Here is a 13,869-nt window from a genome sequence, read left to right as displayed (position 1 = left end):
GTCGCACCAACTGCGTCGGAGGTAATAATAATAGTGACATGTGAGATAATGGTTGCACCTAACATGGCAGAAGACAAAACAATGGACGCGGTGACGAGCGCTCTCAACATCCATAGTGCACTCCCAAGGCCAAAGAGGACGAGCAGTGGTCACCGAATTTACATCATAATGAGAGGGATCCTGAGACTGCATAGTTGAAGGAAGGTTTAGAAGGATTGAATAGTGCTACTTATACTAACAAAATGCATCTTCTTTTTGGTAGCCTAACAGATAAGAACTCCACAATTAAACGTGATTGACTAGGAGTAGTATTTGGATGAGTGACTTTCTAGAAAGTTTCCTGGAATGCGTGTGAGTGAGGACAAAACATGCTGAGAAGACCCGTGTTAATTTGTGGGGTTAGTCGGTATTCTTGTAAGCAGTCTAGGGCGTTACAGCATGCATATGAAGAATTTTTGTTTCATTTTTCGTTTTGTTGAGTTGTTTGTAGTTGTTGTTGGGGTTGATTTATTTGTGTAGGGAGCACGTTGCTCTGATTTTTGTTTCGCTTCTGACTTTTCTTAGGATAGTTGTGCTTGTAGCCGTTTTTCGTTGTTTGAGTTGCTTTTGTTATTTGTTTTTCCTTAGCATTTCATGTGCTTCTGTTATTTCTGGTATCTTTCAATTTATATATATATATATATATATATATATATATATATATATATATATATATATATAGAGAGAGAGAGAGAGAGAGAGAGAGAGAGAGGAGGGATCAAAAAATTACACCAACAAGTTACACTAAGTGTTACACTCTTTTATAACCATTGATTATACTTTAATCTAACGGTTATTAAATGACCTCTTTTAGACTCATCATTCATATGATTCTTTCTAAATATAGTTTCCTCTATTTTTGGTAATAAATAAAAACATAATATTTTAAATATTTAATAAATCAAAAAATTAGAATTCTTAAATAATTTTTAAAAATTATTAATTATTAATAAAAATAGTTTTTTCTTATTTTTAAAATAATCTCAACTCTTGTATTTTCTTTATATTAACTTTTATTATATTGAACTAAAGTAAATAATGAATTCTGATTCAAAATATTTCTTAAAAAAATCATAATTCATAATTAAAAAATGGCTTTTTTTTTTAATTTTAAACAATTTTTTATTTAATTTCTTTAATATTTTTAATACGATTTTGTAATCTATTTAAAAATTTATAGATGTCATAGTGTGCTTTAAGTGAATAAAATTTTGTTTTACTTAGAAATTATTAATAAATATTGAAATTTCCTTTTTCTTTTAATTTTATCCACTTAAAACAATTTTATTTAATTTATTTTAAATAAAACAATATTTATCCCCTTAAAATACACAATAAAACTTATAAGTTTTGAAATAAAATTTAAAAATTGTATTAAAAAACATAAAATGAAAAAAAAATTGAGTAATGTGTAATTATTATGTTATAAATCAGAAAAAAATTAAGTGAACATTTTATTGAAATTAATTTATATGATTATTTTATTTATTTCATTCAAAAATAAAACATTGTATACTCTTTACCCTTTCTTCATACATGTTTTGAATATTATTGCATACTATTGTTTAATAAGTATTAGTTAAATTTATATATAATAAAACTTGATTTAAATAAAAACGTGGATAAAATGTTGTTTTGTTTAGAAAATTTTATTAAATATTAAAATTCACGTTTTTTTAATCTCTTATCCATTTAAAACAATATTTATTAATTTTTATTATATAAAACAATATTTATCCACCTAAAATACACAATGAAATTTATAAGTTTTAAAATAAATTACAAAAATGTATTAAAAAATATTAAAGAAAAAATAAAATAGTGAATAAAATGTACATAATAATTATGATGTAATCGAAAAAATTATCACTTACTATAGGAAATATACATAATAAAATGTAAGAAATTGTATTAAAAACATTAAAGAAATTAAATAAAAAGAAATTAGTTTAAAATTAAGAATAATATTTTTTATTATGAATTATGATTTTTTAAGAAATATTTTGAATCATAATTTATTATTTACTTTAGTTGAATATAATATAAGTTAATATACAGATAATACAAGAGTTGAGATTATTTTAAAAATAAGAAGAAACTATTTTTTTTATGAATAATCAATAATTTTTTCAAAGTATTTAAGAATTCTAATTTTTTGATTTATTAAATATTTAAAAAATCATGTTTTTATTTATTACCAAAAATAGAAAAAACTATCTTTAGAAATAATCATATGAATGATGAGCCAAAAGAGGTCTTTTAATAACCGTTAGATTAAAGTACAATCAATGGTTATAAAAGAGTGTAACACTTAGTGTAACTTGTTGGTGTAATTTGATCCCTCCTCATATATATATATATATATATATATATATATATATATATATATATATATATATATATATATATATATATATATATATATATATATATATATATATATATATATATATATATATATATATATAAGCCTTGTGTTATTTAACTATTCTAATAAATGTTAATAAAATTGTGAGCTACTGAACTATATATTTATAAAAAGAAGAGATAAAGATTGAAAGATTTAATGATAAATATGTGTAAAATAGTGTGCTTTATTTTTCGTCTTAGTTGAAAATATTTACAAGTTTAGTATTTATAGACAAACATTAAATCTATTAATCATAATGATTAACTTATAAAAATTACTCTTTCTTGACTCTTTATGGAGGTGATGTGTGGGTTTTCTTTATACTATGGATATGTGTTTCCCCATATTCGACTTCTTTCTTCCATTTCTCATTATTTTTATTTTTTTCTCACCCACGTGTGCACAACTTTCTAAAGTTGTGAAGTCTTATCAAGTCTTTTTTTTTTTATCCTCATTTGTATCCGCATTCACCTAATCTATTTTTGATCGAGGAGACATCACCTAATATAAAATTGTAAGATTACCAATTTTAGATAATATTTGTGTAAATGTAAACAATTGTTAACATAATATTAAATAGTATGGCAAATCTTTAATTATAACTACATAATTAAAATTAAATATTGAAATATGTCTTAAAATCTTAAGTGATGAAGAGAAAAACACATATTTTGAGATTGCATAAATTTGAAAGTCGTAAAAGCTGTTAGAAAGACGCCTGAAGGCATCTAAACCACTAGGAGGCGGTCCAGCGGAGGAGGTTGGAGGCAGTGTGTCGCGGTCGCAATCAGACTCTAGTCGGTGACAATGGCTCGGTCATACAGTGATTCAGGCCGGTGTGCGGGAATTTGAATTTTCGATCATCTTATTCGGTTTTCTCGATTTCCATGTATTTGACTTCGTTATGGATTCGTTGGATTTCAATAGTTATAAATATGTAACTTCACCATTATTGTCTTGACAATCTTTAGAGCTTTAGACTGTATTTTTGAATTTTAGGAAACCATTGAGATATCTAAGAAAATTGGAACATTTCTAAATACATTGGGCTTGTGATAAGGGGTGTATCAAGTAAATATATAAGGGATGTATCAAGTAAGAGGACATTTTAACTATTCTAATAAATGTTAAGAAAATTCTGAGCTACTAAACTATTCTAATAAATGATAGGAGGACTTAATCCTAGCCATTAAATTGGATATTTGGTCTTGATGAAATCATGTGCAAGCATAGACAATTAGGGGTGGAAATAAGCTAGACTAGGCTTTATAAGGCCTGGGCCTGACCTACGATAAACTTGAAAGGCCTGAGCCTGACCTGTGGCCTATAATAGGCTCTCTTTTTTGGCTTGGCCTGACCTTTTTAAAAGTTTGGCCTAGCCTGAAAGCCTACTTAAAAGCCTATTTTTCATTATAGTTTTCAATTAATCCATATTATTTAAGAAACCTTATAAGTCGTCCAATATATGCATATATAGGCCGACCTATTTAGTTTTTGTTCTAATATATATGCATATATAGGCTTGCCTACTTAGCCTTTTTTCTTCTAATATACATGCAAATATAGGCCGATCTATTTAGCCTATTTTTAATATACATGAAAATATAGGTCGGCCTATAAGGCTTCATAGGCTTTTTTAATAGCCTAAGTCTGGTCAATTTTATTAAATAGGCTTTTAAAAAAAGCCTAAGTCTGGCCTTTTTGTTAAGTAAGTCTGGCCTTATATAGGCTAAGCCATAGGCCCCTGTAGACCAATCTGACTTGTTTCCATCCCTATAGACAATAAATGTTCATCAACCAAATATCGAATCTAATGGCTAGGATTAAATCCTCCTATCTCCTATATAAAATGTATTCATACTTAATACATCCTATATCCTTCCTCTATATATATATATATATATATATATATATATATATATATATATATATATATATATATATATATATATATATATATATATATATATATATATATATATATATATATATATATATATATATATATATATATATATATATATATATATATATAGGGACGTATCAAGTGAGAACTTTGGTTATTATAAGAACTGTGAACTTTTAATAACAACCGTACGATTTAAAATCAACGCTCAGATATACATATATGTGATATGTATTTAAATCAGAATCTATCTATTAATTATTGTCTCTTAAGATTTAAGTGAAATCTGAGGCATTGATTTTAAAAGTTCTCAATTTTCATAATAACTAAAGTTCTCATTTGATATGTCTTTTATATATATATATATATTGATTTTTTTCTAGAATCAAATAAATATGATTTGGAATCTAAAGGAACTTTAAACATATATTTAAAGTAGATTTAGATGGTTTGTTATCAATAATAAACAAACTTTTGTAGATCTCAATCATTGAGATAAATATCCCATTATTAAGCATGAATTATTAAAGTTAATACTCAAACTAATCATACTAATGGGTCTAAAACTGCACCCCGCGTAATCACTTTATCAATATAAACATATATGTTTCGTTTTAACAAATTTTCTAATTGACTTTAATAATTAAACATGAAAAATATTTATCTATAAATAATTGTAAAGTCATATTATAATAATATATTTTTCTTTCAAAGTTTTATATTAGAGGCGAGTAGGCATGGATTGCAACCAGCTAATACTAATTTTAACGTCTAACAGTAACTAATCAATTGCATGCACTTTTAAATGTATCTTACCATTTTAATTTTTTACAATTGCAAAAGGGTCAATATGTATTTGACAAATAATCAAAATAATATTTTTTTATCAATCATGTGGCAAGCTAAAATTTCACAATTTCAAATTCAAATAACACTATTACATACACACATTCATTCTCTCTTCAATAAAATTTCAAATCTCTTTTATATTTTTTTTTACCACATTTTCTCATTTTCATTTATATTTTTTCCTCTATTTATTTATTATCACTAAAAATACTAATACTATATTTTATTTTAATAAAATTAAAAATTTATTTATCTCACGGATCATTATCAATACAATATCTATTTTATTTTAATCAATCATTGTCTTAATTTAAAATACAAAATCCTTATTTTTAAATAATAATTTTTTTCACTCTCCATCTCACGTTTTTTTCTTTTCTTTTTGTATGAATATTTAATACAATTAAATTTATATAATTATTGTTTATTTTACAATTAAATAAGTCATTTCAATATTTACATTTGTATCTAAATACATTTTACATTGCATCAAATATTTTTTTTAATCTCACAAGTCATTATCAGCATAATGTATATTTTATTTTAATAAAAAAATATATTTATTGAGAGACAATTTTATTTTTAAATGTTAAAAAAAAATTATCTCACAAATCTTTTTTATATGATTATTTAATACAATTGAGTTTATATGATCATTATTTATTTATAATTAAGTCACTCATTTAAAATTTAAATATATCTAAATATATTTTATACGATATCAAATAGATTTACCCGTACGAAAGCACCGATATCTTATTAGTTCAAATTTAAAATTCAATTTAGTATTTGTTTCTAGTCGCAAAATTAAACGGTGATAAATAATTAAATTTGAAATGCACATGTTCGGATATTTCCATTCATTCTCATCTTTTGCATCTGAATTGATATTTTTTAAAGGTAAATTCTTTGGTACCCGTGAGTTTTAATTGGGTACCAATACCTTTAGTGTAAATTGATTTAAGTTTTAATTTTTTTTAAAAATAAAATAAAGAGTAAAGATCCATTTTGGTCCCTCACAAATATCACACGAGTCAAATTAGTCCCTCACAAAAAAATTGATCCAACTTAATCTCTTACAAAATTTAACCGGATCATATTAGTCCTTCTGCTAATATTTCTCTCAAATCGGTTTTTTCCTACTTTTAAACCGGTTCTTTTCATACTTTTAAACTGTGACTAGACTGACACGCTGAATTTTTTATTTTTTAAATACTAAATTAATTTTTATTTTTAATTTCATTTTTAAACAGTTATCAATGAATAATATCAAAAAAGCCAAAATTATTTCTTAAAAGTAATTTTTAAACAAGTAATTTCCATGATTTCTACTAATATTAATAGATTCTACACATAAATTTTTACCTACGAGGTCTCAAATCCAAGTCCCTTCAAGTTAAATGATTTTCACTTTACAACCAGATAAATCAATTTCTATCGTTAATAAAGTGACTATCATTTACAATTAGAAAAATCAATTTCTATTGCTAGTAAAGTGACTATTATTTATAACAAGACAAATCAATTTCTATTGTTAGTAAAGTGACTATCATTTACAACTAGATAAATCAATTTCTATTGTTAATAAAGTGATTATCATTTACAACTAGACAAATCAATTTCTACAGTTAGTAAAGTGAATATCAATAACAACTAGACAAATCAATTTCTATTGTTAGTAAAGTGACTATCATTTACAAATAGACAAATCAATTTCTATTGTATTAAATTAATTGCCATTTAATTTGAAGACACTTAGGTTCGAGACCATATTGATACAAATTTTGTATTTTTTATTTTAAATTTATAATTGTTTAAGATTAACCGCATTGGCTTTTTTAAGAAACAATTTTGGCTTTTTTATATTATTAATTTATAATTGTTTAAAAATGAAATTAAAAATAAAAATCAATTTAGTATTTAAAAAATGAAAAATAAATAAAATCCAACGTGACAGTCTAGACACGGTTTAAAACTAAAAAAAACCGGTTTGAAAAAAATATTAGCAAAAGGACTTATATGATCCGATTAAATTTTATAAGGGATTAAATTGGGTCTATTTTATTGTGAAGCACTAATTTGACTTGTGTAATATTTGTGAGGGACCAAAATGGGTCTTCACTCTAAAATAAAATAAAAAGATGATGTGACATTGAATACTATTACTTGATTGGACAAAGGTACCGGTACCCACAAGTTCATAATTTATCTTTATCTTTGACACATATTAAAATAATAAATTGAAATAATTTAACATATACATTTAAATATTTTAAATAATAAAATATATATTGTTAAATAACTAATATTTTAGATTATCAAAATTAAATATTTTCAATTATCAACTAAGTGGATTTGATAACAGATTCAGAGTGGATACTAAACTTATTTCATATTCTTATTTTGATGTCAAGAAAATACAAATTTAAATGTAAATTTAATTAATTGAACAAATATATGCGGATAAAAAATTGGATTTTTCAAAAAAGCTACAAGTTTTTATAAAAAAAAATAAAATCTATGAGTCTCTTTATCGAATTTTCAAAATCTATAAATTTTTATCGGATTTTTCAAAAAATCATTTAAGTTGATTTCGATTTTTTTCGCCTATCAAAAATAACTATCACGTTTTTCATAAAATTTAAAATATTTCCAAAGCATACCGTATTTTAAGAATAAACTACTGAATTTTTTTTCGCTATTTTATTAATTAAATTTTAACAAGAATATTTTGAATAATATGAAAAAATGGGGTGTTAAATTAAATTTTGGAAGTGACAGTACAAAATTTCCCTATTCTTTAAAAAATATATTATTGGTCTAAGGCCCAATAATTTTAAGTCACATATGTTTGAGAAGAATATACTTCTTTCCCCAGCAAAAGTTGTGTCTCTCACCTCCAAATCTTGTAAAAAGGCTAAAAAAAAAAATCTTTAGAAATACTAAAATCTAACAGATAAAAATTCCAATAATTTATTTATATGTACATATCCTTATCTTTGAAAACCTTGAATACCTTTGTCAAATAAAGTAGATACACAATATAGTTTCAATCATGAAGATAACATCAAACATATAAAATTTAGAGGATCGGTTGTTTATCAGAAATCACTGTAAACAAATTGACACGCCCAGTGGGATAGTGTCAAAGTGTTTTTATCACACATTTTATATTGTTGTATGAACCTTAAAAGTGGTAAGATAGCCAACAATAACGAACCAATACTCAAAAGAAAATATACCAGAAAAATAGTTAAAACTACCAATGATGGGGAACAAAATACTCCACAAGAATCAGACACAATCGTTGCGAGTTCGACGAATGCGTCGACTGCAATCCCTGCACCAGATTTTTGAAAAAAATAATATCTCTTCAACGCGTTTTTATAAAAAAAAAATTCAATATTTCTTCATATAAATACAAAAAATCCAATAAGACTTTAAAAATTCCGATAATTTAAAGCATTTAAAAAAATCCAAAATTATTAAATAAGAAGCATAATAGTTATAGCATTGCTCATATGGGGTGCTAGGTCAAACTTGGGTTGGCAGGATAAATTCTTGTAGATGAAGAAACGGACTGCATTGGCCCAAAAACCAGGCCCATGATATTTAACGCATGCAACGCACCGTTTTATTATAGCTGAAAAAAGGTTTCAATTCCAACTACAAAACACTCTTCTTCCCAAAATTCATTCCCTTTGCTCTAATTTCAGTGTTTTTCTGCGTTTTCCCCAGGTTACGCTTTCTAAGGTTCGCATCACATCGTTTTTTTGTACTTTATTTTTTCTTCCTCTCATTTTATATCTGAAATCGAAGCCCTTTATATGTATTTAAGCGATTTTTGATTGAATTTTCTTAGTTTTGGTACTTAATTTCAGTAATACTTTTCTTCTTCTTCTACCCTAAACCCTAACTGTCGTAACTTTTTTTTTTTGATATTATTTTCCTTGTTTTTCAGCAAACATGGCTGATGAAACACCAAATGATTTGAAGGAGGAGGTTGCAGATGTAAGTTTGTTTTCCCCATAGTTATCTATAGTTTTAACAATGCTTTCTCTCTATTGTGTTTCCTTTGATTGGATCCAATGTTTGTGTAATTAGAAGTTTATTTGAATTTGGTTGTTTGAATTTGGTTGTTTCAAATTGGTAATTTGGTATGATACATTGTGAATTAAAAGAGTTATTGTCTGAATTGGGAATTGAACCTTATTTTGAATTGTAAGATAGGTTATCAATAAAAATAGGACATTTTTTAAGAAAACCAAGGTGACCTTAAAAAATTATAAGGTAATATATCATCTAGTAACCTTGAAATAGTTCCAGATTCAAGTCGTAAATCAAATGAAATAATAAAATGATCTGGATATAAAGAATTGACAATGAAAGTGGCTGATTTTCATTTAGGTAGTGATTCATCATAGTGAGTTGGGGTTCATCATAGTGAATTAGGGCTCAAGATGAGATTCCTGTTCAAAATAGTTGCGTGCTGGAGTTTTGTATCTGTTTAGTAAGAGACTGATGAGTAATAACCAAGGTCGGTACCAGAGTAGTCAATAGCAGCGCTGTCCCGCTATAGCGGAGCAGAGGCCGACTGCTATGGGAAGAGCCTTAGCGGGTGCAGAACACTATAGCGACCGCTATAGGGTAAATAGCGGGATAACGGAGCAGAGCGGTTTCTGACCCGCTATCCTTTTTGCCGCTAAAAAACCAAAACTACCCCTTAAAGTTACACATACTTTTGGGTTTTTTAATCAAATTTTAGTTGAGACTCAACTTTTACCTTCCTTCATAGTCTTTTATGCACTTCATGAGTCATGTGTGCTTTGATTCATGAATATTTTATGAGTTAAGTTATTTGTTTAATTTTACATTAAATATATAAATTTATAATTGTTTTACTTAATTTGTCCAAAAAATGGTTAGAAAGAGCGGTTATCCCGCTATACGCTATCCCGTTATCCCACATTTGGGGTCGGCCGCTATGTGCTGCCATCCAGGAATGACTACTCGGTTGGTACTTCAGTTTGTATTAACTGTATTATCTTCTCGTGCATGAATTGCAGATAGCACCATTTGACCCTACTAAGAAGAAAAAAAAGAAGAAAGTTACTGTTATAGATCCTGCAGCTGATGACTCGGTGGATAAGTTGGCCCAGAAGACAGAAAATCTGTCAGGTATGGAAATTATAACAAGCATTAGCAATCTCTTGTCATGGTTTATGTTTTCAAAGTTATCTGAAAATGGTGGGTAGGCAATGTTGATTCTCATTAGCTATTCATTTGCAGTTGCTGATGAGGCGGAGTCTTCATTTTCTGGTTTGAAAAAGAAAAAGAAGAAGCCGGTAAGTCTTGTTTTAGAGTTCAAGTTTTTTTTGGCTAGAGTTGTTGGGAGTACTTTAACTCTTGAAGTTTGTTATTTGATTGTAGGTTGAAATCAGTAACTTAAACGAGGAGAGTGGAGAAGCAGCTGAAGATTTGGAAGGTAAACATTTAACTAAATGTAGTCATTTTTTGTATTGATAGTGGACTGTGTACTTTGTTCTTAGAAGGGTAATGAATTCTAAACCTTTGGTGGATGTTTTTGCTTTTAGAACTTCCTGAGGAAGATGAAGAAGAAGCAGTTTCTTTGCAGCCTCGTTATCCTTGGGAAGGGAGTGACCGCGATTATGAATATGAGGAGGTGTGTCTATTTTTGTTCTTTCTGATATACTACTATATTAACCTCTTCCTTTCAATGCTGTTTTCAAATTTTTGTTGCACTTTCTTCACATACGTCTCTAGGTTTGTCTAATTGACTGTGGTTTGGGCCTTCTAATGGGCTGATGATATATGTCTAGGCTCTTGTGTGCTTTTATTTTTAAAATTGAAGCATGTTAATTAATGATCAACACAAGCCTTATAAAAGATCTGATTATACTGGATTCTAAATTTATTGGTGCTTTATCCTTGTTGGGTCATGCCATTTCACTTTGTTTGGACCATGAGTTATGGTCAACATATTACATAAAGCATTTATAGTCTACCCTGTTCATTTTTCACTTGGAAATTGCTTCTAATCCTCCTTGCCCTCTTTTCTTGTGGATTCTAAATACTTTTTGGCACAGCTTCTTGGCAGGGTGTTTAACATTCTACGAGAAAATAATCCAGAACTTGCTGGAGATCGTCGAAGGACAGTTATGAGGCCTCCTCAGGTTCTTCGTGAAGGCACAAAGAAAACTGTGTTTGTGAATTTTATGGATCTATGCAAAACGTATGTTGATATTTTATCTGTTTTTTCTTTGCACTATACACACATCCTGAATTTTCACTTAAGGCCAATATGCTTTGAAAGTAGCATTTGAGATATTTCTATCAACCTAGTGATTCTTTTTGGCAAATGGTTATTATCATTGTTTGGTGATTTGTTTTTATTCACTTGTTGAGCTTGTGTAATCCCCGAACGTTTTTAATGCATATTAGAAACCCATTTTTCTATCCTCAATGCTTGCCTCTTGGTGATGTTCTGTTGCTCAATCTCTATACTGTCATTCTAATCTTTCAGGATGCATCGACAGCCTGACCATGTTATGGCTTTCTTGCTTGCTGAACTGGGTACTAGTGGCTCCCTAGACGGACAGCAAAGATTGGTTGTTAAGGGAAGATTTGCACCAAAGAATTTTGAAGGAATTCTGCGACGATATATTAGTAAGTATTTGTTTCCAAAATTTAATATTATGCCGTATTTCAGAAATGGAAAGGTTCTCAAGTATCAAAGTTCTGTTATTTTCAAGGCCATTATTAACCTAGGTTCTTGTACTGGTTGTTAATTGAATTTGTTACACTTTTTTCTCAGATGAATATGTTATTTGTCTTGGATGCAAGAGTCCAGACACAATACTTTCAAAGGAAAATCGTCTCTTCTTTCTTCGGTGTGAAAAGGTGAATTTTCTATTACATCTTTGTCTGCTTTCGATGTTATACCATTCAGCATTCTATAATACTGGTGTATTCCTTGCAGTGTGGATCGGGAAGGTCAGTTGCTCCAATCAAAGCTGGTTTTGTTGCTCGTGTTGGCCGAAGGACTGCAGGGTCATGATTTGGCATTACTTTTTATTTGTGTTGAAACTGGTAATATGGTGATATACATTTTTTAATGGATAAGCTTAGTTATCCTTTTTGTTGGATTGAAATGTTTCTTTTAATTAAAAACTGATAATTGCTCATATTATTTGAGGTACTTCCGTTTAGAAAATAATTGAACTGCAATTTTGGGGTTTTAGTTAATGGTTTATAAAGGAGCATGTGAATATGACTAGTAAGTAACTACTAGTAGTTTCTCTCTTTCAAATTTTCACTCTTTATTTGTTTTCAGTTGTGTTATTTGATAGATTAAAATTTGACTTTTTTTTGTTGTTGACAATTTCTCAAGTGATTAACCTCACAAACCATGCCTCTAGTATCAATCATATATTTGTACTCTGTTCATTTTTATATGAACATATATTTTTACTGAGAATAATCTGAATTACCACTGCACTGCTGCTAATTTATTTGCATGAATACATATGGAATTATCAATAACATATGTTTTTTTTTTATTGCAATCAACAAGAACATATAATTAAATATGTGGCCATGCAATAAAATTGAAGTGCTGCCATATTTCTGAAAAGTGTCACACACCAAAGGTGGCAATGAAGGCTATTGTCATAAGTGTTGAAATAAGTGGCACATAAATTCTCCCATACAAATTTGTGGCACTGTTAGGATCCTTATATTTTGATGTATCAAAACCTACACAATCAAAAGCAGCAAAAAATATTAATCTTGGCACAAAAGATTAAGAATGAATCAACTTTTAAATGTATTCTTTTTTTTGTGTTACCTTTAAGCTCATTGCATGCATTCATAGTAGCATTCTTGACAAAAGAGTAGGGTGCTTTAGTTGCAAAATAGAAGTCTCTCTTGACATCTTGAATGCATTGGAAGATCAATAATGTGTGATCATAGCAACCACCAGTACAGAATTCATTGATTTCAGTATCTTGCACGTTTAGAGTACCATTTAATGTGATTATGTAATTTGATTTGTGGTTGCAAGCGATTGATTGCTACATACATTTTGAAACAAATCATTATTGTATATGAAGTTAAGAGATTATATATATGTTCATCAATAATAATGAATAGCAATATAGGCATAAAAGAGAATATTTTAAAAAACAAAATAGTTAAGTCAGATTAATTGATAGTTGTGCTTAACTATCCAATAAATAAATTAAGCAAAAAATAGATGTTAAATTAAATATGTTAATTATTGGTATTTTTTAATTATTTAGTAAAGAATGAATGAGAAGAATTAAATAGAACAATTTAGTAAAGTTAGAAAATGAATATGCACATTTTCTTAGTTAAGGGACCTATATGAATTTCAAATAATAAAATAAAATAAAATAAAATGATTTTGCTAAATTTTAATAATAATAATTTTACTAATTCAATTTTTTCAAAATTATGTCTAAAAAATTGTTTACTAGTTACATTCATCAAGCAGAAGTAAGCACTCCTCCAACCCTCAAAAGGGCTTAGATTGTCATTTCTTCTTGGTTGCTCCCAATCTGAAATGAGACACCCAAAGTACTAAGTTTTTTTTTCTTCTGTCAAATTGTAGTTCAATGTGCTT

At 27.6% G+C, this 13,869-nt stretch overlaps 1 protein-coding gene across 2 annotated transcripts; it reads left to right on the top strand.

The window, feature by feature from the left end:
• The first annotated feature begins 8,851 nt into the window (after window positions 1-8,851).
• Window positions 8,852-12,409, top strand: LOC131620834 (eukaryotic translation initiation factor 2 subunit beta). Of its 2 annotated transcripts, none has more exons than XM_058892015.1 (10): window positions 8,852-8,957; window positions 9,166-9,215; window positions 10,271-10,382; window positions 10,494-10,549; window positions 10,635-10,689; window positions 10,799-10,887; window positions 11,312-11,457; window positions 11,749-11,891; window positions 12,040-12,125; window positions 12,205-12,409. In XM_058892015.1, the coding sequence occupies exons 2-10, from the start codon at window positions 9,171-9,173 to the stop codon at window positions 12,280-12,282; spliced, it is 810 nt and encodes a 269-aa protein (XP_058747998.1). In that variant the 5' UTR covers window positions 8,852-8,957; window positions 9,166-9,170; the 3' UTR covers window positions 12,283-12,409. The 2 variants fall into 2 exon arrangements, with proteins under 2 accessions (XP_058747998.1, XP_058747999.1); XM_058892016.1 differs by having other exon boundaries at window positions 8,891-8,942.
• The last annotated feature ends 1,460 nt before the right edge of the window (window positions 12,410-13,869 follow it).

The sequence above is a fragment of the Vicia villosa genome, linkage group LG7 (assembly GCF_029867415.1).
Source record: "Vicia villosa cultivar HV-30 ecotype Madison, WI linkage group LG7, Vvil1.0, whole genome shotgun sequence".
NCBI lineage: Eukaryota > Viridiplantae > Streptophyta > Magnoliopsida > Fabales > Fabaceae > Vicia > Vicia villosa.
The sequence above is the reverse complement of the archived record's forward strand: the minus strand, read 5'-3'. Positions and strand labels throughout refer to the sequence as shown.